This window comes from Rhinopithecus roxellana, chromosome 8 (genome assembly GCF_007565055.1).
Source record: "Rhinopithecus roxellana isolate Shanxi Qingling chromosome 8, ASM756505v1, whole genome shotgun sequence".
Taxonomy (NCBI): Eukaryota; Metazoa; Chordata; class Mammalia; order Primates; family Cercopithecidae; genus Rhinopithecus; species Rhinopithecus roxellana.
In genome coordinates, this window is record NC_044556.1 from 20,138,092 (window position 1) to 20,162,513 (window position 24,422).

Genomic DNA, 24,422 nt, shown 5'->3' on the forward strand with positions numbered 1-24,422 from the left:
GAACTTTTACTTACATGGTTTATAAATATTCACTGTATTGGAAATTAAAATAGAAATTTAAAATATTTATATGTTAATTCCTCAAAAGAAATAAACCATTACATGTTAACATAAATAACATATTTTAAATGAAAACTAACTATATCTTCCAAAACAAAATTTTAGTGAAAAGAGTGTCATTGTTTTACATTTTTGCAAATCTCTTCAATCTGTTGCAATATGTTGTTTGAATTGAAGTATATGGAGAAATTTGGCCTCACACAGATCTGTAATTGGAAAAGGGAGGAGTATTTTAATAGCCTTTTCAGATAACTGTGGATTTTCTTTCTTAATACTACACCAAACTTAAAAATTAATGGTTTTGTTTTCATTTTTGTTTTTGTTTTTTTGAGATGGAGTCTTGCTCTGTTGCCCAGGCTGGAGTGCAGTGGCACCATCTCGGCTCACTGCAACCTCTGCCTTCTGGGTTCAAGCGATTCTCCTGCCTCAGTCTCCCGAGTAGCTGGGACTACAGACACCCACCACCACGCTTGGCTAATTTTTGTATTTTTAGTAGAGACGGGGTTTCGCCATGTTGGCCAGGCTGGTCTCAAATGCCTGACCTTGTGATCCGCCCGTCTCAGCCTCCTAAAGTGCTGGGATTACAGGTGTGAGCCACTGTGCCTGGCCAATGGTTTCTTAAAGGTAACAATGTGGAATGTGATGGCATGTAAATGTTTTTTTAATAGTGTGAGCTATTAAAACCCACAGGTCTCCCTAGCACTTTTATTGGATCTTTTTATCCATGCCTGGTTTTTTATCATCATGCATTAGAAGATGTTGGTTTGCTGATTTATGCAGATCTTCCATAAGTTGACACATTTCATCAAACAGTATCAAAAAATCACATTCTTTGACATCACCCTAATCTCATCAGAAAAGCCTTTAAAGTATTGCAAAGCTGTGAAGCTCACAGTAGCAGATATAAGTTTTCCAAAGTTCCAAGGTTCATTTGAAAGTCTGATTTTTATCAATGGCAACAACTACTGATGATTCTTTTCCTTGACGTGACAGGCTCACTTTGTTAATTTTCAGGAGATTATCTGCCAAATACCCATGTCTGACTGATGATAGGTTGTTAGTCATTCTCTCAAGTAAAACCATGTTACATTTAAAAATGCAGCTAAAAATTAGCTGGGTGTGGTGTGCGCACCTGTAGTCCCAGCTACCTGGGGGGCTGAGGCAGGAAGATCACTTAAGCTCAGGAGGTTGAGGCTGCAGTGAGCTGAGACTGTGCCACTGCACTCCAGCCTGGGTGGCAAAGTGAGACCCTGTCTCAAAAAAAAAACAAAAAAAAAGGAAAGAAAAAACAGCTAATTCAACCCATCAACTCAAACAATTGTAGAAGTGCTTTTCCTTGGAACAATCATTGTATTTGTGTTGTCTTGAACTGCTTTATGTGTACTTTCTATTTAATTACATAGAATATTAAAAAGATGTACTCAAAGGTCAAGTTTAATTAATATTTTTTGCTGTTTCATCAAGGACACTGTTAAGTGAAACTAGCACTTAATTAAATTTAATTAATTAATTAGTTTACCACCAGTGTGTGGTGGTGAAGAAGTATATTCCTAGGAAAAGTGGTAGGTCACTGATAATGACATTGTAGGAAAAGCAGTGTCGTTTGGGCTTCCTGTTCCCTTTTGAGTCAAGATTTCATAAAGTGAAACTTTCTTTTTATTTAAAGTGTATAAGGCCAGGCACAGTGGCTCACGCCTGTAATCCCAGCACTTTGGGAGGCCGAGGTGGGCAGATCACCTGAGGTCAGGAGTTCAAAACTGGCCTGGCCAACATGGCGAAACTCTGCCTCTACCAAAAAGACAAAAAATTAGGTAGGTGCAGTGGTGGGCACCTGTAATCCTAGCTACTCGGGAAGCTGAGGCAGGGGAATTGCTTGAACCCAGCAGGCAGAGGTTGTAGTGAGCCGAGATTGTGCCATTGCACTCCAACCTGGGTGACAGAGTGAGACTCTGTCTCAAAAAAAATAATAATAAATAAAGTGATATACATTTTGGAAATACTGGAAATACTCATAATAAGATATAAGAGCATAGAAATTGTTCCAAAGAAGCCTTATGGATTCTTTCATGGGATCATCTTAAAGTGAAATTATCCTAAAAAGAAGTTCTTCTAACAGTAAGTAATTTATACCCCTTGGATAAAGTCTAACATGGCATTTTAATTTCAGAATATATTTTACGACACCCTGCTCAGCTGTTGAAATCCAGTTATTACTACTTCTTCCAAATACCATGGTTCCCAGAATTTATGTTCTCGATAAATGATTTCAAGGTAAGCCAAACAAATCAAACAAATAATGTATTATTCTTATTAATGAAAAATATTTTAAAGTCCACCTTTAAGAAGAATAATGAAAAATGAAAGGAAATTATTGTAACTTAACAAATGGTTTTAAGAACTTACATATAGGCCGGGCGCAGTGGCTCAAGCCTGTAATCCCAGCACTTTGGGAGGCCAAGACGGGCAGATCACGAGGTCAGGAGATCGAGACCATCCTGGCTAACACGGTGAAACCCCGTCTCTACTAAAAAAAAAATATACAAAAAGCTAGCCAGGCGAGGTGGCGGGCGCCTGTAGTCCCAGCTACTCAGAAGGCTGAGGCAGGAGAATGTCATAAACCCAGGAGGCGGAGCTTGCAGTGAGCTGAGATCCAGCCACTACACTCCAGCCTGGGCGATAGAGCGAGACTTCGTCTCAAAAAAAAAAAGAAAAAGAAAAGAACTTACATATAGTCTTGCTTATTTTCATAGTCTCTGTTTATGTATTTAAATACCTGGCTGTTCTTCAATTTTTTTTGTGACACTGTGCCCCTACAGGCATACCCCTTTTTAGAGAACATCTCATGGGGAGATGAGGGAATACAAATGTCAGGTTTAATAGCAGCAAAGTAGAAGACTTTGGGATTAAAAAAAAAAAGCCCTAAACAAAGTAAACATGCAGATATTAGTGTCGCACGTACACTGACACCAGTAGTCATACGCAAGTATATTGGAAATTTATTAAATTATTCTTTGTTATTTTTGTTTTTTTGTTTTGCTTTGTTTTTGAGACAGGAACTCGCTTTGTCACCCAGGCTGGAGTGCAGTAGTGCAATTACAGCTCACTGCAGCCTCAACCTTCCAGGCTCAAGCAATCCTCCCACCTCAGCCTCCCAAGTAGCTGCGACTGCAGGCATGCACCACCATGCCCGGCTAATTTTTGTATTTTTTGTAGAGACTGGGTTTTACCATGTTGCCCAGGCTGGTCTGAAACTCCTGGCCTCAAGCGATCCTCCCACCTCAGCTTCCCAAAGTGCTGGGATTACAGGCGTGAGCCACCACTCACAGCCTAAATGCTTCTTATATGTCTCACATGGTATTAGATATTGGTGAGGATTTTTAAAAGGCACAATATAATTTTACCTGTAAATAATTCTGTGTATAACTGTGATGGGATAAGAACTTAAAAAAAAAAAAACAAAACCCCAATGCCACTATCAAACCTAACAGAATAAATGACAACTCCTTAATATCATTTAATACTCATTCAAATTTCATTAACTGTCATAAATGTCTTGATGTATTTCCTTTGTTTGAATCAGGAACCAAAGTCTATACCTTGTATTTAGTTGTTACAGCTTTTAAAATGTATAACAGTGCCTTCTTTCTTTTTTTTTCTTATTTTTTTTAATCTCACTTGTTTATTGAAGAAATTTGCCTGAGAAAAGATCCATATTTTGCATTTAGCTGATTGCTTCATCATGGTGGTATTTAACTTGTTCCTCTAACCCTTGTTTTTCCTACTTCATAGGTACTGGTGATCTAGAGGCTTGATTAAATTTTAATTTGAAAAGGATACTTAATAGGTGGTGCTATGTATTTCTTAACACATCCCATCAAGGAAGCGCATGACAACTACTTGGTCCAGTTTTACTAATGCTAACAGTGATTAGTGGGCTCATGAGTTGTCAGCCTAGCCAAAATTTCTTCACATCCTGGCCGGGCGCGGTGGCTCAAGCCTGTAATCCCAGCACTTTGGGAGGCTGAGACGGGCGGATCACGAGGTCAGGAGATCGAGACCATCCTGGCTAACATGGTGAAACCCCGTCTCTACTAAAAAAAAAAAAAAATACAAAAAACTAGCCGGGCGAGGTGGCAGGTGCCTGTAGTCCCAGCTACTCGGGAGGCTGAGGCAGGAGAATGGCGTAAACTCGGGAGGCGGAGCTTGCAGTGAGCTGAGATCCAGCCACTGCACTCCAGCCTGGGCGACAGAGCGAGACTCCGTCTCAAAAGAAAAAAAAAAAAAAAAAATTTCTTCACATCCTTCCACCAAATTAATTTTAGCATACATTAGTGATCATAGCCTAGGCCCATTATTTCATTAGGGTATGAAAAATGGTGATTTTCTAATTTGATAATTCTTTCTGCTTTTAATTGAAATTCTGCTGTAAAGAATTTTTCCACATCTATGTATTCTGAAATATAGTTCACACAAGAATGGCAGGATATATGCTCATTCTTTTTCTTTTCACAAACAACTTTTAGAGTAATGAGTATATATTTGATATATACCAATCAGTTATAGTCATTATTCTTTTGGATGCCCAAATTATCCCACAGTAGGCATCAAATGAGGCATTCCATCAGGTTGGCTCTTGTGGCTTTTCGACATAATCCCTTTAGTCAGTGATAGCTTGCTTCCTCAATGTCCTGGGCTTATGTTTTCTTTCCTGCCCAGATGGGGAATTAGTCATTTATCCAAGGAACTCTTGAACTGGATCTTGTAGAATATGAATAGGCACCAAGAAGACAGGATGCTTTTTATAAAAATGAAGTGTGCAGGGGAGATTACAAGGGAAGAATATAGAAAAAATAAAGCTAGGAAAGTAGAAATGCATAGAATATGTATGTATAAACAATGAGATCTCAACTTTGGCTAGAGCAGAAATTAGGAGTTGTCACTGCACAATGACCACCATCCCCTTTCCAAAGCCAAAGACTTAGCTTATTAATAGATACTAAAAAGTTTTAATGATTCTTTTCTCACTTAAATTAGGTTTTGAAACATCTGTTTACCAGTCATAGCACTGGCATTGGAAGAAAAGGATGCCAATTAACAACAGAGGATCTTGAAGCTTATATTTATGTCTTTTCTCAGCCTGGAGCATTAAGTGGCCCAATTAACCATTACCGAAATATCTTCAGGTTAGTATAATTTCTTTTTAGTTAAATAAAAATATTTCGGTCTGACCCTAAAGGGACAATATTTTATTTTTAAGGTTAAGTTCACCACTTATCCAAAGACTCAAATAAGGTATTTTAATGTTTTAGTAAGTTGCATAATCTTTTTATGGACAATTTCAAACATAAGGAAAAGTAGACAGAATAATATCACAAATCCTCCATGTAGCTGTCACTTGTTTTATCCATAACTCTATCCACTTATTCTCTCCTTTTAGATTATTTGGAATAGATGTATATTTTTAGTTATTTTTAAATGATGATTTATTTATTCAAGAAATATTTATTAATCACTATGTTCTGGGCTGTGTTAGTACTCAGAACATAGTAATGAGCAAAACTAGATAAGGTCTCTGATCTCACAAAACTTGTAGCCTAATAGAGAAAACAGACATTAAGCAAATAACTACAGTAATGAGTGAATAGTTATAAACGAACAGAAAGGCTTTGAAAGAAAGAGATGAGAACTGAGGAAATGATGTTAGACCAAAGAAGTGAAGGATGACTTAAGTATTGACTAGACAAGATTGGGGACGGGGGACTGGCATTCCAGAAAATGGAAACAGCAGGTACTAGAGCCCTGTGGGAAGATGCAAGAGGGTTGTAGCTTCAAGCAACAGAATTATGGCTTATTGGCTGGAGCACAGAAAGTAAGGGTGAGAAGAGCATTATGAGGCTGGGTCCAAGAGGTGGGTAGCAGCTGGCCATGCACAGCCAAGTAGACCATATGAAGGATGTAAAGACTACGAATGTGAAGCCAGTGAATGAGAATCTCAAGCAGAAAAGAAAAACAACCCACATGTGTATTTGAATAAGTTCAGTGTGGCCATAGTGCAGAGAATGTACTGGAGAATTTTCAGAGTAAATGTGGGAAAACTGCAGCAGTCCAGGCTAGAGATGATGGTAACTTGAACAACTAGTCTGAAAACAGTGGAGATGGAGAGAGTGGGCAGATTTAAAAGATACTTAAGTGGTAAAATTGACGGGTTGGCAATGGGTTGGAGGGAGAATGAGAAGAGAGATGTCAAATATGGATCCTGGATTTCTGGCATGTACAACAGTATAGATAAGCATGCCATTTACTGAGATAGGAAACACTAGAATGGGACTAGTTTTTATGGGAAAGTCATGAATTTTATTGATCTTAGGCTAATTGACTTTTGGGTGATACCTTAGATATTCAAATACACAGTTGGATAGTAGGGTCTGGAACTCAGAGGAGAGAATCTAGGATGAAGATATATAAGATCTGGGAGTCACTGAAGTAGAGACAAGGTTTGGTTTTAGAACATATTGTCCGGGGAGAAAGTATAGCATGAAAGGTAAGACATGAATATTTGTCAGTTTGAGTCTGTACTTAGGGTAAAAAATGAGATTTCATTTCTCTTAAGAATTAGGAGCCACAGCTGGCCTTGAATTTGAGGTTTATGGATTTGAATTTGTGCTACCTCCACGATTCTGGAATTCTCAGGGCAGAAGTTATGTGTTAACATGCCTTAGGCTGTTAACATTCCCTAGGAAGCCTGGCAGAAACAAAGATAAAACTTCTCCAGGATACATCTCAATTCAGGCCTCACAGTATTCCCACGGATGAAGTCCCCTAAAGGTGAGTTCATAATCCAAATTTAAAAATATCAACCTGGGCCACGCCTATAATCCCAGCACTTTGGGAGGCTGAGGTGGGCGGAGTTGTAGACCAGCTTGGCCAATATGGCAGAACCCTGTCTCTATTAAAAATACAAAAATTAGCCGGGTGTGGTGGCTCATGCCTGTAATCCTAGCTACTCGGAAGCTGAGGTAGGATCACTTGAACCTAGGAGGTGGAGGTTGCAGTGAACCGAGATCACGCCACTGCACTCCAGCCTGGGTGACAGAGACTCCATCTCAAGAAAAAAAAAAAAAAAAAAAATTAACCTACCACGAATGGTAGTCAGAATACAATTGCAGCAGAACTCCTACAACTTTCAAATAATAGAACTAAAAAGACTATTAAGTATATTTAAATAATTAAACATAAGAAAGAATAAAAAATATGAGAAAAGAATAAGGTAATATCAAGACAAGCTGGAAAGAGCTGAAAAACAACTTCTAGAAAATGAAAAATATGGTCATTGAAATCTAAAAGTCTATAGATGAGTTAAATTGCAGATCAGACAAACCAAAGAGAATTATGAATTGAAAGAAATGCCTCCAAATTACCCAGAATGTAGCTTAGAGAGACAATGAAGTAAAAATGTAAAAAGCAAGTTATAATTTATATGGAGGATAGAATTAGAAATTGCCTATGTATATATATGCTAATAATTTTTTATGATAAAATAATAGAAATAGAATAGTATTGTTTTCAAACCAGTACAGGGGAATAAGGAAATAATCAATTAAAAACTGTCAATAAAAAAATTTAAAACTATCAAAAAGGCAGAAAGGGAGAAAAAGAAGCAAAGCAGGGTAAATATCACAAACTGAAATGACAAACAATTTCAACATGTCAGTATGCACAACCAGCATTTATATATTAATATTGCCAGTTACAAAACAGAGAATATCAGATTGGATTGTTAAAAGAATCCATCTATATGGTGTTTGCACAGTTACAATTAAAGCACAAGGACACAAAATAGTTGAAAGTAAGAGATGGAAAGTTATAGCAGGTATTGGTTTAAATAAAACAAAATCTTTCAAACTCTGTGGAATCCAAAGGGAGTCATGAGATTATATGAATGAGGGAAGAAGAGGTAAATCCAAATCTTTTTTGAATAACAAGAACAAATTTACAAATATATATATATCTTTAGCAAAACAGAGATGTTAATTTAAATGGTCTTTGTAGGTAACAGTTTATCATGCAAGGCAATGATTAGAAAGGCAGATAGATTGCAGAGGCTACAGGTTATATTTTATAGGATATAGCAACAATGTCTGAAGTAACAGTGTCTGAAGTTCATGTTTTCTTGTTTGTTTTTTGTTTGTTTTTACAAATAACATTTGTAAAGAGAAAATAGAGAGAATGGCACATTTTCAAACAAGTCTTTTTTTATATTAAGGAAAAAAGATTTAAAATCTTAATTTTGGATAGGAGACAAGAATGACAGTTTTCAAACATGTTCTCAATTTATCTTTTTATAGTGCCTGCTTTGAGTTGTAGAACGGTACGTTGTAAATATCTATAAGGAAAGAGGGAAAATATTCTCATCTTTCCGAGATTCTTTTACTAATAGTTGTTTATTAGGAGGACTTGCATTCCCAAGAGTAGTCACTGAAATCCTGTTAATTAGCAGAGAGAGAGAGAGAGAATGAGAACGAGCAGGCCCATAAACTTCAAAACAGTTTTATCAAGGCAAAAGATGGATTTTTAAACTAGCTGGTTGTACGTTAAATCTCGTTGAGGGAAAGGTTCATTAGACCTCTAGAGGTTCACTGACCCCCGCACCCCAAGTAATTCTTTATATAGATAAGCAAAGCTGAGTATATCATTAAAAACAGGGCTATGTAATGCACATTAAGACTACAAATAAGGTATAGTACATTATAGTCAGGCATGAAAATAGCCCTCATTTATTAACCTAAGCCTCCTTGGGACTATATCCTCATCCAAAGACTTGCCAAAATTTGGACCTGAGGAACCAGGATGAACTGGGAATAGGACTAGCTATGGGACCTATATTGCAAAAAGATAATTCTAAACATATAACAAAGCATCAGGTAATAAAGCAAAATGTAACACACTTACAAGAAAAAATGGACAAATCCATAATTACTATAGGAGTTTTTTTTTTTTTTTTTTTTTTTTTTTTTTTTTTTTTGAGACGGAGTCTCGCTCTGTCGCCTAAGCTGGAGTGCAGTGGCCGGATCTCAGCTCACTGCAAGCTCCGCCTCCCCGGGTTCACGCCATTCTCCTGCCTCAGCCTCCCGAGTAGCTGGGACTACAGGCGCCCGCCACCTCGCCCGGCTAGTTTTTTGTATTTTTTAGTAGAGACGGGGTTTCACCGTGTTAGCCAGGATGGTCTCGATCTCCTGACCTTGTGATCCGCCCGCCTCGGCCTCCCAGAGTGCTGGGATTACAGGCTTGAGCCACCGCGCCCGGCCACTATAGGAGATTTAAACCCACCTCTCTCTGAAGTTGATCAATCAAGCAGAAACAAATTAACAAGGATATAGAAGATTTCAACAACTCTTAGTATCTTTGATCTGTACAACTCTGCACCTAACAATCAGAAAAATACACATTCTTTTCTTTTCTTTTCTTTTTTAAATAGTGGTGAGGTGTCACTATGTTGCCTAGGCTGGTCTCCAAATCCTGGTCTTAAGTGATCCTCCCGCCTCAGCCTCCCAAAGTGCTGGGATGCCACTGTACCCAGCCTATTCAATAATGTAAAGAATATCTATGAAGACTGATTACATACTGGACTACAAAACAAAATCTTAACCAATACCAAAAAATAGTACGTAGATTATTTTCTCTGAACACATTACAGTAGAAATCAATAACACTAGCAACAAACTTTTAGAAAACTTCGTATATTCAGAAATTTGACTTCTGAATAACTATGGGTAAAAAATCTATGAAATTAGTAAAAACTTAGAAAAAATTGTATTTCAAAACATGAGGAATAGTTAAAACAATACTTAGGAAGAAATATATAGCTTTAAAGATTATATTAGAAAATATTGAGAATCAGTGACGTAAGAGTTCAACTTAAGAAGTTAGAAAAAGAACATGTAAACAAAAATAAATTAGAAGACAAACAATTTAAATTACATATATAAAGCAAAAATTAATACAATAGAAAACAAAGACACAATAGAGAGAAGTGGCAAAACCAAAAGCCGATTATTTGAAGACTACTAAGATAGATAAGCTATTGGCAAGAATGGTTAAGAAAAAACAGAAGGCACAAATAAACAAAGTTAGGAACCAGAAAGCAGTAAATAAGCATAACTATTAATACAAATATTACAAATATTAAGGTATAAATGTTTAAGTTAACAAATTTTAGAACTTTGACAAAACGGGCAATTTTTAAGAAAAACATAACTTATCCAAAACTACTCATGAAGAATTCAAAAACATGAAAAAACTTATAGCTAACCAATATAAATTTATTTATTTATTTATTTATTTATTTATTTATTTATTTATTTATTTATTTTGAGACGGAGTCTTGCTCTGTCGCCCGGGCTGAAGTGCAGTGGCCGGATCTCAGCTCACTGCAAGCTCCGCCTCCCGGGTTTATGCCATTCTCCTGCCTCAGCCTCCCGAGTAGCTGGGACTACAGGCGCCAGCCACCTCGCCCGGCTAGCTTTTCATGTTTTTCAGTAGAGACGGGGTTTCACCGTGTTAGCCAGGATGGTCTCAAACTCCTGACCTCGTGATCCGCCCGTCTCGGCCTCCCAAAGTGCTGGGATTACAGGCTTGAGCCACCGCGCCCGGCCACCAATATAAATTTAAAGCGTATCTATAGTAACACACATAGATATACAAATACACAGCTATACATAGAAGCCTAGATGGTTTTACAGGTAAGTTTGTTTTTTTTTGAGATGGAGTCTTGCTCGGTCATCCAGGCTGGAGTGCAGTGGCACAATCTCGGCTCACTGTAACCTCCGCCTCCCGGGTTCAAGTGATTCTCCTGCCTCAGCCTCCGGAGTAACTTAGATTACAGTCTTGTGCCACTGTGTCCAGCTAATTTTTGTATTTTTAATACAGACGGGGTTTCACCATGTTGGCCAGGCTGATCTCGAACTCCTGACCTCAGGTGATCCACCTACCTCAGCCTCCCAAAGTGTTGGGATTACAAGTGTGAGCCACCACACCCAGCCTACAGGTAAGTTTTACCACAGAAAATCCCACTGTTAAATACTCTTTCAGATATTATAAAAGGAAGATATATTTCAGCTCATCTTATGAGGCTAATATAACTTTCATACCAAAACAAGGATTGAGTAAGACAGGCAAATTATAGGTCAATTTAGATTATAAACATAGATCCACACATTCAAAATAAAATATCAAACTGAATTCAGTATGCATTAAAAAATTAAACCAAGGACGAGTTAGCATTAAAAATTCATTAATTAGGCTGGGTGCAGTGGCTCATGCCTGTAATCCCAGCATTTTGGAAGGCCGAGTGAGGGGGGTCACCTGACATCGAGAGTTTGATACCAGTCTGACCAACATGGAGAAACCCTAAAAATACAAAATTGGCTGGGCGTGGTGGTGCATGCCTGTAATCCCAGCTGCTCCGGAGGCTGAGGCAGGAGAATTACTTTAAGCTGGGAGGTGGAGGTTGCGGTGAGCCAAGATCGCGCCAATGCACTCCAGCCTGGGGAACAAGAGCGAAACTCCCTCTTAAAAAAAAAAAAAAAAATCCATTAATTTAATTACGACATTAACAGATTAAAAGGGAAAATATGACCAGCTAAATCAATTAAGAAAAAGCATTTAATAAAATTTAATGCACATTCATGCAACAATTCTTAGTAATCTAGAAATAGAGGACAAAGGAGTGGACCTCAGATAGGTGGGATAAGGCTGCATCTGCTGAAGGGATATTTCTGGGAAACAGACCTTTGTTTTACTCAGTTGTTCCAGAAAAAAAATAATAATAATAAAACATTGAGGGTATTTTCCACTGATTGTTTGCACCTGAAGAGCTGGCAGGCATAGAAGATTCTTCAGGAGTTGGGGCCAAGGATATACAAAACCTCTATTAAAATGGTAAAATACTTGCTTTGTATTACAAAGTAAGTAATACATTTGTAGTGCTCTCCACAGTTGTATTTCCATGGGAAACTTTGGAGGGCCTGGAAAGTTCTACTGGTATCTGAGAGAGTAATATATTATCTCCTGCTTTATGAACCATCTTTCATAAAAGGAAAAAGTTTCTTTTTCCTTTGTCATTAAACTTGATATTTTCTGTGTCAGCTGGTGCCTTTCTGTTAATCATATTATGGTTCCATTACCACAACAATGAAGAAGGGAACTTTGTCTACCAAAAACCTATAGTAAACATCATTTTGTAATGAAACACTAAAAGCATTTCTTTCAAAAATAAAGAATAAAGATAAACTCGAGGGGCCAGATGCAGTGGCTCACGCCTGGAACCCCAGCACTTTGGTAGGCCAAGGTGGGTGGATCGCATCAGGCCAGGAGTTAAGACCAGTCTGGCCAACATAGCGAAACCCAGTCTCTACTAAAAATACAAAAAATTACCTGGGTGTGGTGGTGGGTGCCTGTAATCCCAGCTATTCTGGAGGTTGAGGCACAAGAATCGCTTGAACCCAGGAGGTGGAGGTTGCAGTGAGCCCAGATCCCTCATTGCACTCCAGCCTTGGCAACAGAGCGAGACCTTGTTTCAAAAAAAATTAATACATAAATAAACTTGACTACTATAACTGCTTCTGTTCACCACTGTATTATGTCTTAGCCAGCATGTAAGATAAGGGGCAAAAAGTGAGAATCGGGGAAGGAAGAAATAATAATTCATAGATAATGTGTTTATATATCTGGAAAAACCAGGAGAATCGGGGAAGGAAGAAATAATAATTCATAGACAATGTGTTTATATATCTAGAAAAACCAGGAGAATCTACAGAAAAATTATCAAAATTAAAACAGCTCAGCAGAGTTGATATATAAAAGTTCAAGATACAAAATTATAGTCTCACAAACCAACAACCATTATAAAACACATATTTCTTAAACAGATGCACCTGCAAACGCAACAAAAAATTCTAAGGCATATAGGAATGACTCTAACAAAAGATGACCTTTATGCATTATCAAAATTTATTCTAAGACATTAAATAATATGGGCTTAGAACAGTGACTATTTACCAACCAGTAGAGAAGTTTTTTGTTTTTTGTTTTTTTTTTGAGACAGGGTCTCACTTTGTTGTTGCTCTGGAGTGCAGTGGCATGATCACAGTTCACTCCAGCCTCGAACTCCTGGCCTTAAAGGACGCCATCTCAAAGTGTTGGGATAACAGGTATGAGCCACCCTGCCCCGCCGAGAAGTATTTTAATAATTTCACAATTGATACAGACTTGCTGGTATAAACTACTGAAAACCAGCTCTGGTTTATCATGTTCATGAGTGGGAAACTACATTATCATAAAGTTCTTGGGGCCAGGTACAGTGACTCGTGCCTGTAATCCCAGCACTTTGGGAGGGTGAAATGGGAGGATTGCATGAAGCCAGGAGTTAGAGACCAGCCTGCAACACAATGAGACCATGTGTCTACAAAAAAAAATTTTTTTTTTTTTTTTTTTTTTTAATTAGCCAGGTGTTGTGGCATGCCTCTGCAGTCCCGGCTACTCAGGAGGTTCAGGTGGAAGGATCACTTGAGCCCAGGAATTCAAGGCTGCAGTGAGCTATGATGCTGCCAGTGCACTCTAGCCTGTCTCAAAAAAAAAAAAAAAAAGTTTTAAAATTAATAATTAAAAATAAAAAATAGTTACTGGATTCTCCCCAAATTATTCTATGAACTTAATGCAACTTCAGTGAAAACCATAAGAAAGTTTTTAAATGAAACTTGACAAGCTGATTTTAATATTTATATGGGAGAGCACAGGACCAAGAATGACCAAGATCATTTTAAAGAAAAGAATAGGTAGCTGGGGACGGTGGCTCACACCTGTAATCCCAGCACTTTGAGAGGCCAAGGTGGGTGGATCACATGAGGCCAGGAGTTCAAGACCAGCCTGGCCAACATGGCAAAACCCCATCTCTACTAAAAATACAAAAAATTAGCTGGACTTGGTGGTGCACGCCTGTAATCCCAACTACTTGGATGGCTGAGGCACGAGAATCACTTGAGGTTGCAGTGAGCTGAGATGATGCCACTGCACTCTAGCCTAGGTGACAGAGTGTGACACTGTCTCAAAAAAAAAGAAGAAGCATAGGTGGGTGAATAGCTCTATTAGATATCAAGACTTATAATAAAGCTATAAAATAAATAGAATATGGTGTTCACTCTGGGATGAACAAATTGATGAAACAGACAATAAAGTCCCAAAATAGAACCACATATGGGGGAACTTGATATGACAAAGATAGCATTTTAAACCAGTGGTGAAGATTCAATAAATTTTGTTGGACTAATTGGATATGCATATAGAGTAAAACTAAATTAGGTCCCTATATTTTATTTTACCAAACAGAAAATAAGCTTCAGGCATTGGGTACTCATGGACATAAAGATGGGCACAGTAGACAATGGGACTCCAAAATAGTGGAGGGAGGGAGGGCAGCAAGGGTTGGAAAACTTCCTGTTGGGAACTATGTTCATTATTTGGATGACAGGATCAATGGAAGCCCAAAGCATCATACAATATACCCATGTAACAAACCACACGTGTACCCCCTGAATCTAAAATAGTGGAATAAAATAAAATAAAAATAAGCTTTAGGGAAATAAAAACCCATCTGCGATAATAAAACTTTAAAATGTCTAGAAAATAAATCTTTTTTTTTTTTTTTTTGAGACGGAGTCTCACTCTGTCGCCCAAGCTGGAGTGCAGTGGCCGGATCTCAGCTCACTGCAAGCTCTGCCTCCTGGGTTTACGCCATTCTCCCGCCTCAGCCTCCCAAGTAGCTGGAACTACAGGCGCCCGCCACCTCGCCCGGCTAGTTTTTTGTATTTTTTAGTAGAGACGGGGTTTCACTGTGTTAGCCAGGATGGTCTCGATCTCCTGACCTCGTGATCCGCCCGTCTCGGCCTCCCAAAGTGCTGGGATTACAGGCTTGAGCCACTGCACCCAGCGAAAATAAAACTTTCATGACCTCATGTGGGAAGGATTTCATAAATAAAGCACAACTAGCTCTCAAATTGTGAAGACTGATACATTTAACTACATTAATATTTAAAAATATCTATATGTCAAAAGATATAAAATGATGAGCAACCTTAGGTGGGTAGAAGTTATTTGCCATACACAATTAATTTTGAATTAATATCTAGAGTATAATAAAGAATACCTCCAAATCAATACAAAAAAAAGTAGCTCAATCAAAAAATGGATAAAGGATATGAGAAAGCAATTCACAGAAAAGGAATCTAACAGCCAATAAACACATGAAAGATGCTGAACCCTAATGGTAGCCAGGTATAGAACATAGGTGTTACTGCTTGTAAGAGAGAGATGAAATAACTGGCAAAAACAAGATGGAATTTCTTTCTCTCACAAGTAAAAGTCTAGGCTGGTGCGGTTTTGCTCTGTGAAATCATCACAGTTATGTTATTCTTTGGTCAGAAGCCTTGGTGCTTTCTGTTTTGTTGTTCTGTTATACATAGGGTGTTGCCCTTGTCTGTGTGGTCCATGGTGGCTTACCACCACATCTGCATTTGTCAATGGGAAGTGGGAAGGGTCAGAGAGGGCATGCTGGGCACACATTACATCCTCACCTAGCAATAGGAAGTTTAGGAATTCTGGATGACCAATTGTCCTGCTAAAAATTGGATTTTTAAAAACACTATAGTGGAAGGGAAGAAGTTTTGTGGAGCAGTATCTGGTACATCAGGTAAGTGAAAATGTTTTACACTCATCTGATTGGAAAAAAATTAACCAATTGAGAACATGTTGGCAGTGAAGTAGAGCAAAGAGAATTTTTACATGCTGCTTGTGGAACATACAATCAGTTTGAAAAACAATTTGACAATATCAAGTAAGGTTGAGGATGTGTATACTCTGAAAAGCAGTTCTATTTCTGGGGATGTACTGTAAGGAAACTGTTGTACATGTGCATAAGTGGATGTGTACAAGAATGAATTTGGTTATTATTTGAATTATCAAAATGGACATTTTAAAATGTCTTTTAACAGAAGAATGGATCAATTGCAGTATAATCATATGATGGAATTCTATATAGGAATGAAAATGAGTGAAGTAGAACTTCATGTATCATTGATGCAGGGCAGGCAAACCCCAAAATTGGAGCTTTGCCTGGAAAGGTTCTTGGCTTTGCCCAGGAAGATTCAAGGGCAAGCTGGTGGTGTTAGACAGCAACTTTTATTGAAACAGCAGTGTACAGCAACAGCAGAGGTACTGCTCCTTACAGAGAAGGTCTAACCTATAGGTAATGTGCCCACAGTAGCAGCTCAGGGGCAGTTCTGCATTCATCTTTGTACCCACTTTTAATCACATGCCAGTTAAGGGACATGTAATTTCTAATTTTCTAACTTCTAAATTTCTAGAAAAAGGGTGGTAACTTCTGGGTGTTGCCACAGCAATGGTAAAGTGTCATGGCACTGGTGGGCATGTCATATAGAGAAGTACTTTTGGTGCCTCTTACCAGTTTCAGCCAGTCTTCAATCTGGTCCAGAGTTGAGTCCCACCTCCTACCTCATCATCATCAATGAATAAATCTTAAAAATATATGAAGGCACAAAAACAAGTTGTAGAAGGATATATGGAGTATGATACCATTTATATATTAAATGCATCCAAAACACCTTTATGTATTTGTATAAATGCATGTACTACTGTTGGGTAGGGGGAATCTGACAAATAGCACCTCTTTTTGCTGCCCAGTGTTTGAGCCAGTTGAGAAAGCAAATGAGTCAGCAGATAAAAACCAAAATATCATCTTAATTACTGATTACTTTATTTCATACGTAACATATTTAATGTGAAATTTAGTAGTTTGAAACCTCAGGACCAGAGAATATGCTTTTCTTCTGTTTTCTGGAAACTCCTCTCTTTTTTCTCTATTTCGATTTGGTGAAGAGTTTATATTTCTCTTTGCTCTTTGACTAATAGTCCTTTAAAACTCCGCTTACACGGGAGGCTGAGGCAGGAGAATGGCGTAAACCCGGGAGGCGGAGCTTGCAGTGAGCTGAGATCCGGCCACTGCACTCCAGCCTGGGTGACAGAGCGAGACTCCGTCTCAACAACAAAAAAAAAACTCCGCTTACTTTACTAATTCAATTGTTCTGTGCACCGATATTGCTAAACCATGCAGATAACTGTTGGAAAATGGTTTGGTTTTGAATATTATTGTGCTGTAGAATGTAAGTGGCTTTAAAGTTTGCATTCTTTCTTTTTTTTTTTTTTTAAGATGGAGTTTGCTCTGTTCCCCAGACTGGAGTGCAATGGTGCGATCTCAGCTCACAGCAACCTCTGCCTCCTGGGTTCAAGCAATTCTCCTGCCTCAGCCTCCCGAGTAGCTGGGATTACAGGTGTTAGCCAACACACACGGCTAATTTTTGTATTTTTAATAGAGGCGGGTTTTGCCATGTTGGCCAGGCTGGTCTTGAACTCCTGACCTCAGGTGATCTGCCCACCTTGGCCTCCCTAAGTGCTGGGGTGTGTGAGCCACCGTGCCCGGCTCTAAAGTTTGAATTCTAACCCATGAGTTAGTAAGTGTAGAATACATTTTTCTATCAATTTACCCATTTACAAAGAACTTAATTTTTAGGAGCATTACAACCAAATGTTGGCCACTTGTGTGGTGTCAGAAGTTAAGTCCATGGTGGGCATGTGTAATATCCTGCTGTCAACTCTGAATTGCCACAAATCAGGCTTTTTTATTTACTAGTAAAAATGTGACTCAGTGATAAACAGTTAGATGTTCATTTTCATTCTTAATCAATAGGAGTATAATTAATACCATCAACTTTTCTGAAAAACAGTAACAGAAGATGTCAAAAGCTTCAAAAATATTTGTTCCCTTTAGCTCAGGAATTCTACTTCTAGGCTATAGTCCAAAGGGATTATCAGAAATGCCAAGAAAAATCTGGGCATAAAATGCTTATTATAGCATAATTTAAAACAAGGAGAAATACCACAAAACCTAAATATTCAATTATAGGGGAATAGTCAAGTCGTTTATGAGTTATGCCATAAACTAGTATCTTTTACAATTATTTTTGAAAAATGTTATGAAATTAGAAAATTCTTGATATCATGTAATGTGAAATTTGCATACATGTACTGTGTATAAATTGTCTATATTGCATTATATTTATAACATGGTTTCAAGAATATGCATAGAAAATGCCAAAATATTACCCTTTTGATAATGGAATTATAAATGATTTTATTTTTGTTCTTTATACTTTTCTGTACTTAAGAAAATATAGGCTAGGTGTGCTGGCTCATGCCTGTAATCCCAGCACTTTGGGAGGCCAAGATGGGAGGCTCACTTGAAGCCAGGAGTTTGAGACCAGCCTGGTCAACATAGCAAGACCCCATCTCAAATTAATTTTAAAAACATACATATACACAACAAAAACTTAGTTTTAAAAAATAATCTTCTTGCAAAATATAGTATCATGTAATATTAAAGCTCAGTCCTAATGTATTTTTTAAGTTTTCAGTTCCAATTTTCACATAAAATGCATCAGATTATCTAAGAACAATTTAAAAATAAAGCTAAACAGTAACATATGAATAGTTTAAATCTCTCTTTCATTACACCATTCAGAAATTCTGGTATCCTTTTAAAACAAATTACTCCTCATAGTGATGAATTTCCTATTAACTTACAGCTTTCATCATACATTTTACTAGCCTCATCCAATTTAAGTTTTATTGGACCTTTTCTTAAATAGCCTTTTAAATATTTTATAGTAAATGTTGATTACTTAATGCATTGTTTCTCAATCACTTTTTCATTATCACTTTCCTAAGGAACCTTTTTAGACATTTTTTTCCCTAATCACCCCACCCTGTGAAATTTTAATATCTGCTTATGTACTGTATGTATATCCATGCTTTATATATGCAAAGGGTAAGATTTTTTTTCACCCTCCCAAGAACACAATTTTCACCCTTCTAGAAGTAAGATTGTCCCCTTCGAGAATGAATGGCCTAATGGGGCAGTGTAGGAAAACGTCATTTTAACTTTGACAGTGAATCTCAAGCCCATGTATTTTGTTTTTATAGCTGCCTGCCTCTCAAACATCACATGGTGACCACTCCAACACTACTACTGTGGGGAGAGAATGACGCATTCATGGAGGTTGAGATGGCTGAAGTCACAAAGATTTATGTTAAAAACTATTTCAGGCTAACTATTTTGTCAGAAGCCAGTCATTGGCTTCAGCAAGACCAACCTGACATAGTGAACAAATTGATATGGACATTTCTAAAAGAAGAAACAAGAAAAAAAGATTGACTTTTCTTTATCTTCTATGAAGGGTCTGTAATGAAATCTCTAAGTAATTTTAAAAAATTATTCATCAACTTCTTTATGTTTTATTCGGAAAAAAACTGTTTTAATGTGCTTTATCATAAATAAATATCCTGACAAAATGGTATTGAAAAAAATCTGAGATCGTGTTAACATGTAATACAATGTTGATTTTCTTCTGGTGTATTTTGCACAGACAAGCATCTGCCTTAAAATATATACACTTGTACAAAAAGGAAGTTTGGAGTAAGTGGCTCCGTTTTGGTTTCTTGCTTTTTTTCACTCTGTTAACATATGGTGCCTTTTACAAATGTATATTAAAGATTAGCTGTGCTATATTGTAAGGCAAACCTGCAATGATATAAATTTTCATTCTATTGTTCAAAAGTTCTTTTTACTACTTTTAACCATTAAAAAGTTATATTATCAAATCTCTTTTGGATTTATAGTATATCTATTAGTTTGAAGGCAAATATAACTAAATGAATATGCATTTTTAAAATGGGCCATATACTATTTATACTGGGAACATTAAACCATTTTTTAAAGCTGACATCTTGACTGAGCGTGGTGGCTCAGCACTCTGGGAAACCAAGGCGGGAGAATCGCTTGAGGCCAGGAGTTTGAGACCAGCCTGGTCAACATGGTGAAACCTCGACTCTACCAAAAATAAATAAAAAATAAAAGTAGGCAGGCGTAGAGGTGCACACCTGAACTCCCAGCTACTCATGAGGCTAAGGTGAGAAGATAGCTTGTGTCCAGGAGCTCGAGGTTGCAGTGAACCATGATTGGGCCATTGCACTCCAGCCTGGGCAATGGAGTGAGACCCTGTTGAAACAGAAAGGGAAAGGGAGAGGGAAAAGGAAGGAAAGGACCCTTTTACTCCATTCAATGCAAGAAGAATTGAATACTACATGTCTGGTGTGCACTAGAATCTAAGCTCCACAGGGCAGGATTTTTTTGTTGTTTTGTTAACTGATACCCAACTCTAGACTAAGGGCCTGGCATATTGTAGGCACTCAAATATTTGCTTAATGAATAAATAATATATGTGGCACACTGCTAGGGACTGGGGGTGGGGGGGAAATATAAAAGAAAGATAAGGTGGTAACATAGAACTTTCCCATAAGAAGCCTTAAGGGCCGGGTGCAGTGGCTCACGCTTGTAATTCCAGCACTTTGGGAGGCTGAGGTGGGTGGATCACCTGAGGTCAGGAGTTCGAGACCAGCCTGGCCAACATGGTGAAACCTCATCTCTACCAAAAATACAAAAATGAGCCAGGGATGGTGGCAAATGCCTGTAATCCCAGCTGCTCGGGAGGCTGAGGCAGGAGAATTGCTTGAACCTAGGAGGCGGAGGTTGCAGTGAGCTAAGATCGCGCCACTGCATTCCAGCCTGGGCACGAGCAAGAGTCTGTGCCCCCCCCCCCAAAAAAAAAAAAAAGAGAGGCATACATAGAATGCAGTTAAATTAAACAAGGGTTCAAAAGTAGAAATGAACATTATAAGTAAGAGTTGGAAAGAGTTACAGAATAGAGAACAATACCGACTCAAGGGACTACTACTCATTCTCTTGGGTTGTTCTCCTTTAACATGGGAGGCAACCAGTAACACTGCCAAATTCCATCACGTAACAGATAAGCTCTAAATTGGTGAAAGGATTGCTTCCCACATTAAGCATAGTTCTGATCATGACAGAACAAAGGAGAATGTCCCTAAGAATTCTCATTATTTTATCATAGCAACTTGTATTTACAACAAAAGTCCAATTTTCTATATAACAGCTTCATAACAACATGCAAGGTAGGTATCACCAATTTATAAATAGTAAAAATGTGATTTAACGTGTAACTTTGCCAATGTCCATAGTGTAAGTGCTGGAGCTAAGATCTGACCTAGAGCCATCTGGTGGTAAAGCCTACGATCCCACTTACATCAGATACCGTTTAGCAGACTTTGGTATCCATGCCACTCTTCCTGTTTTAGCAGCAATCTGGTGTGTTTCAATAGATGGATACATCTCTCAGGAATCTACAATTTGACTTTTAATTTCGGGAGGGAAAAGGAATTCAAGTTAGCAATTAGTTTGAGTTAGTAAATTAGTAAATTACTAATTAGTAAATTTAGTAAACATCGGAATATTCTATAGAACATTGTCAGAGTTGCAAATGCCACAAGGTATAGAAAAAAGCCTGGTTCATACCAACTTGGTGCTTCCCTCTTGATCCCTCTGGAAGGGCAGCAACAAGGGAAAGAATGGGACGTGTTGACACAGTAAAGTAATCCTGACTTATTTTAATAAAAACCTGTTACTGACAAAAGTGATTTTAAGATTTGTTGTTGTTGCTGCTTCTGTCAGTTTAGGAAGCTGACAAGTTCATGTGGACTAATATTAAGAATTTTATCAATCAAACGTTCCATGGACAATTCTGGCCTATTACAATGAATGTACTCTAATTTTCAATGGATATGAAAAAGTACTTGTAACAGATATAAAGCTTCAAGGGTGCCATCAGTTAAACCTCTTATGATAAACAGTTATTACTATCTCTAGAAATCTATTTGTAGGGCAAGTAAGTGAATTTGACTTACTAGCTGCCAAAGCAGCTCACAGTAAATAAAAACAGGTAATGGCACCTAGATTAAAAGTTGTAATTTTTAATAATATTCATCTATTTGAATTAATATATCCCTAATAGTACATAATAGATGCCTAATTTAACATCAGAAATGGCTATGTGAAAATAATTTATTAAGCATATGTCAAAAGCAAGATATTTGCAAAAAAAGAAAAAAAGATTGTGCTGTTGATATGATTTGAATTCTCCTGTTACATCATTTACCAGCTTTGATTTTTCTGATTTTAAAGGTAATGCAGCATTTTCTATTAACCTACAATTGCCTCTAAGAGTTCTAATTATGTGCAAACAGAAAAAGCAATTGGATGTGGGGAAGGGGTGCATGCCAAAGGCTGACCCCAAATCCAGGCTACACACAGCCTGAGTCTACTAAGTCGGTTTCATGACTCTGCAGTCCACAGACTCTGAGTTGGAGGTGAAGGTCTGGGATCACGCAGGAGATAATCAAATCCTTGTACCCTCAGTCGACATGCTTCCGTGCATGGTGCTGGACCTGCATCATCCTCGTGGGTACGAATGTCCTGCATGGTCTTCCTCTTCCTCTGGCCAGTGGCCATGCTTTCCACCTTTGGCTATCCTGCTCAAATCCTACAACCCTGCCAAGAGTTGGAAAAAAAAACTGGTGAAACCAGTACTCAAGCTCATGGTGCATGCAGGTGACTTTCTTTTTAGCAGGGTTCCTGGCTAAAGTGAAAGGGGAAAAGGCAACCCAAGACAAAGCCCCTATCTTCATTACAGCACCACACTCCACTTTCTTTGACTCAGTCCCCTGTGTGATAGCAGGGTTACCCTCAGTGCTCTCTGCAAGTCAAAATGTGCACGTCCCATTGACTGGGAAATTCCTACTGTCAACACAGCTGGTGCTTGTGATCCAAGAAGATCCCAATTCCAGGAAGAATACTAAGGATGAAATCCTGAAGTGAGTGACATTTGGAAAGAAGTGGCCACAGATTCTGATTTTCCTAGAAGGTGTGTGCACCAATCGTTCCCGTCTAGTCACTTTTAAACTAGGGGCCTTCTGTCCAGGTGTTCCTGTGTAGCCAGTGCTGCTCAGGTCCCCAAACACCCTGGACATGGCAATCTGGACCTGGCAGGGATTTACAGGCTTCCTCCAGGCATGCATATTGATCCTTAGTCAACCCTTCACCAGGGTAGAAGTTGCGTTTATGCCTGTTTATATCCGAAATGATGAAATAAAAAAAGACCCCATCCTTTTTGCCAATACAGTACGCATTAACATGGCAAATGCTCTGGGGTGCCTCGGACAGAGCACACTTATGAAGACTGCAGACTGCTGATCTCCGCAGGTAACCTTCAACTACCCATAGAAGCTGGTTTGGTAGAATTTACAAAAATTAGCCAGAAGTTGAAGTTAGATAGGGATAACATTCATCAGCATTTGGATGAATATGCTGCAATTGCAGTTGCCTCAAAAGGAGGGAAGATAGGAATTGAATTTTCAAGTTATTTAAAACTCCCAATTTCAGAGCCCTTGAGACAACTTTTTGCCCTCTTTGGCAGGAATAATGATGGCAGCATAGACTTCAGAGAGTATGTAATAAGTCTGACTGTCCTATGCAATCCTGCCAACATTGTAAAGAGTCTGCAAATGTCCTTTAAGCTTTTTGATCTTGATGCGGATGGCTTAATAACAGAACAGGAGTTCGCTGCTATACTTCAGGCAGCTTTTGGAGAGCCAGATCTTGATGTTTCCAGGCTCTTTCAGGAAATAGCTAGACAGAAATCAGTGTACATTTCATATGAGAAATTTAAGAAATTTGCCCTGAAGCATCCAGCATATCCCGTTATTTAATTCACACCTAGACCTACAGGCAGCCCAAATATATTCATTATCCCAAAAAGTACAGTTTTAATCACTGTATTCAAATGTTACAGGTTAGCCCTGAAAATAGTGAAAGTATCTTCTGGTAGAAATGATGATTGAAGTAAAAATTACTCTTTGAGGAAAAACTCAATAGTTTACACTCTAAGAGGCATAGGCAATTATGATATTTAAAATATGCTTGAGGAATATTTCAGTTAGATTTTATAGTATCTATTTTTCTTCTTTCTTAAGATAGTGTTTGTTTTAATGGGACCTAAATGTAGAAGAATAAGTGATCTAGTCATAAATCTTGTTCACCCAGCAGGGTTCTAGTTAGTGCCTTTATTGTCTTTGATGCTAAAATAAGGCCAGAGGAACATTAAAGCCTATCACCTCTCCCTCACTGTTGCAGAAGAAATATCACATTAAGAGCTATACAGGGGCAGGCACGGTGGCTCACGCCTATAATCCCAGCACTTTGGGAGGCTGAGGTGGAAGAATCGCTTGAGACCAGGAGTTTGAGACCAGTCCGGGTAACATGGCAA

At 38.1% G+C, this 24,422-nt stretch overlaps 1 protein-coding gene and 1 pseudogene across 1 annotated transcript in view; both read left to right on the forward strand.

Annotated features, from left to right (window-relative positions):
* Positions 1 to 19,840, forward strand: part of EPHX4 (epoxide hydrolase 4) — a 36,601-nt gene extending 16,761 nt beyond the window's left edge. Inside the window, exons 5-7 of the mRNA XM_030936458.1 lie at positions 2,228 to 2,331; positions 5,095 to 5,243; positions 19,168 to 19,840. Coding sequence (XP_030792318.1) covers positions 2,228 to 2,331; positions 5,095 to 5,243; positions 19,168 to 19,399 — 485 coding nt within the window. The 3' untranslated portion in view covers positions 19,400 to 19,840. The remainder of the gene's footprint in view (positions 1 to 2,227; positions 2,332 to 5,094; positions 5,244 to 19,167) is intronic.
* Positions 19,841 to 22,568: 2,728 nt separating this feature from the next.
* On the forward strand, positions 22,569 to 23,926 carry LOC104667814 (annotated as a pseudogene).
* Positions 23,927 to 24,422: the final 496 nt, after the last annotated feature.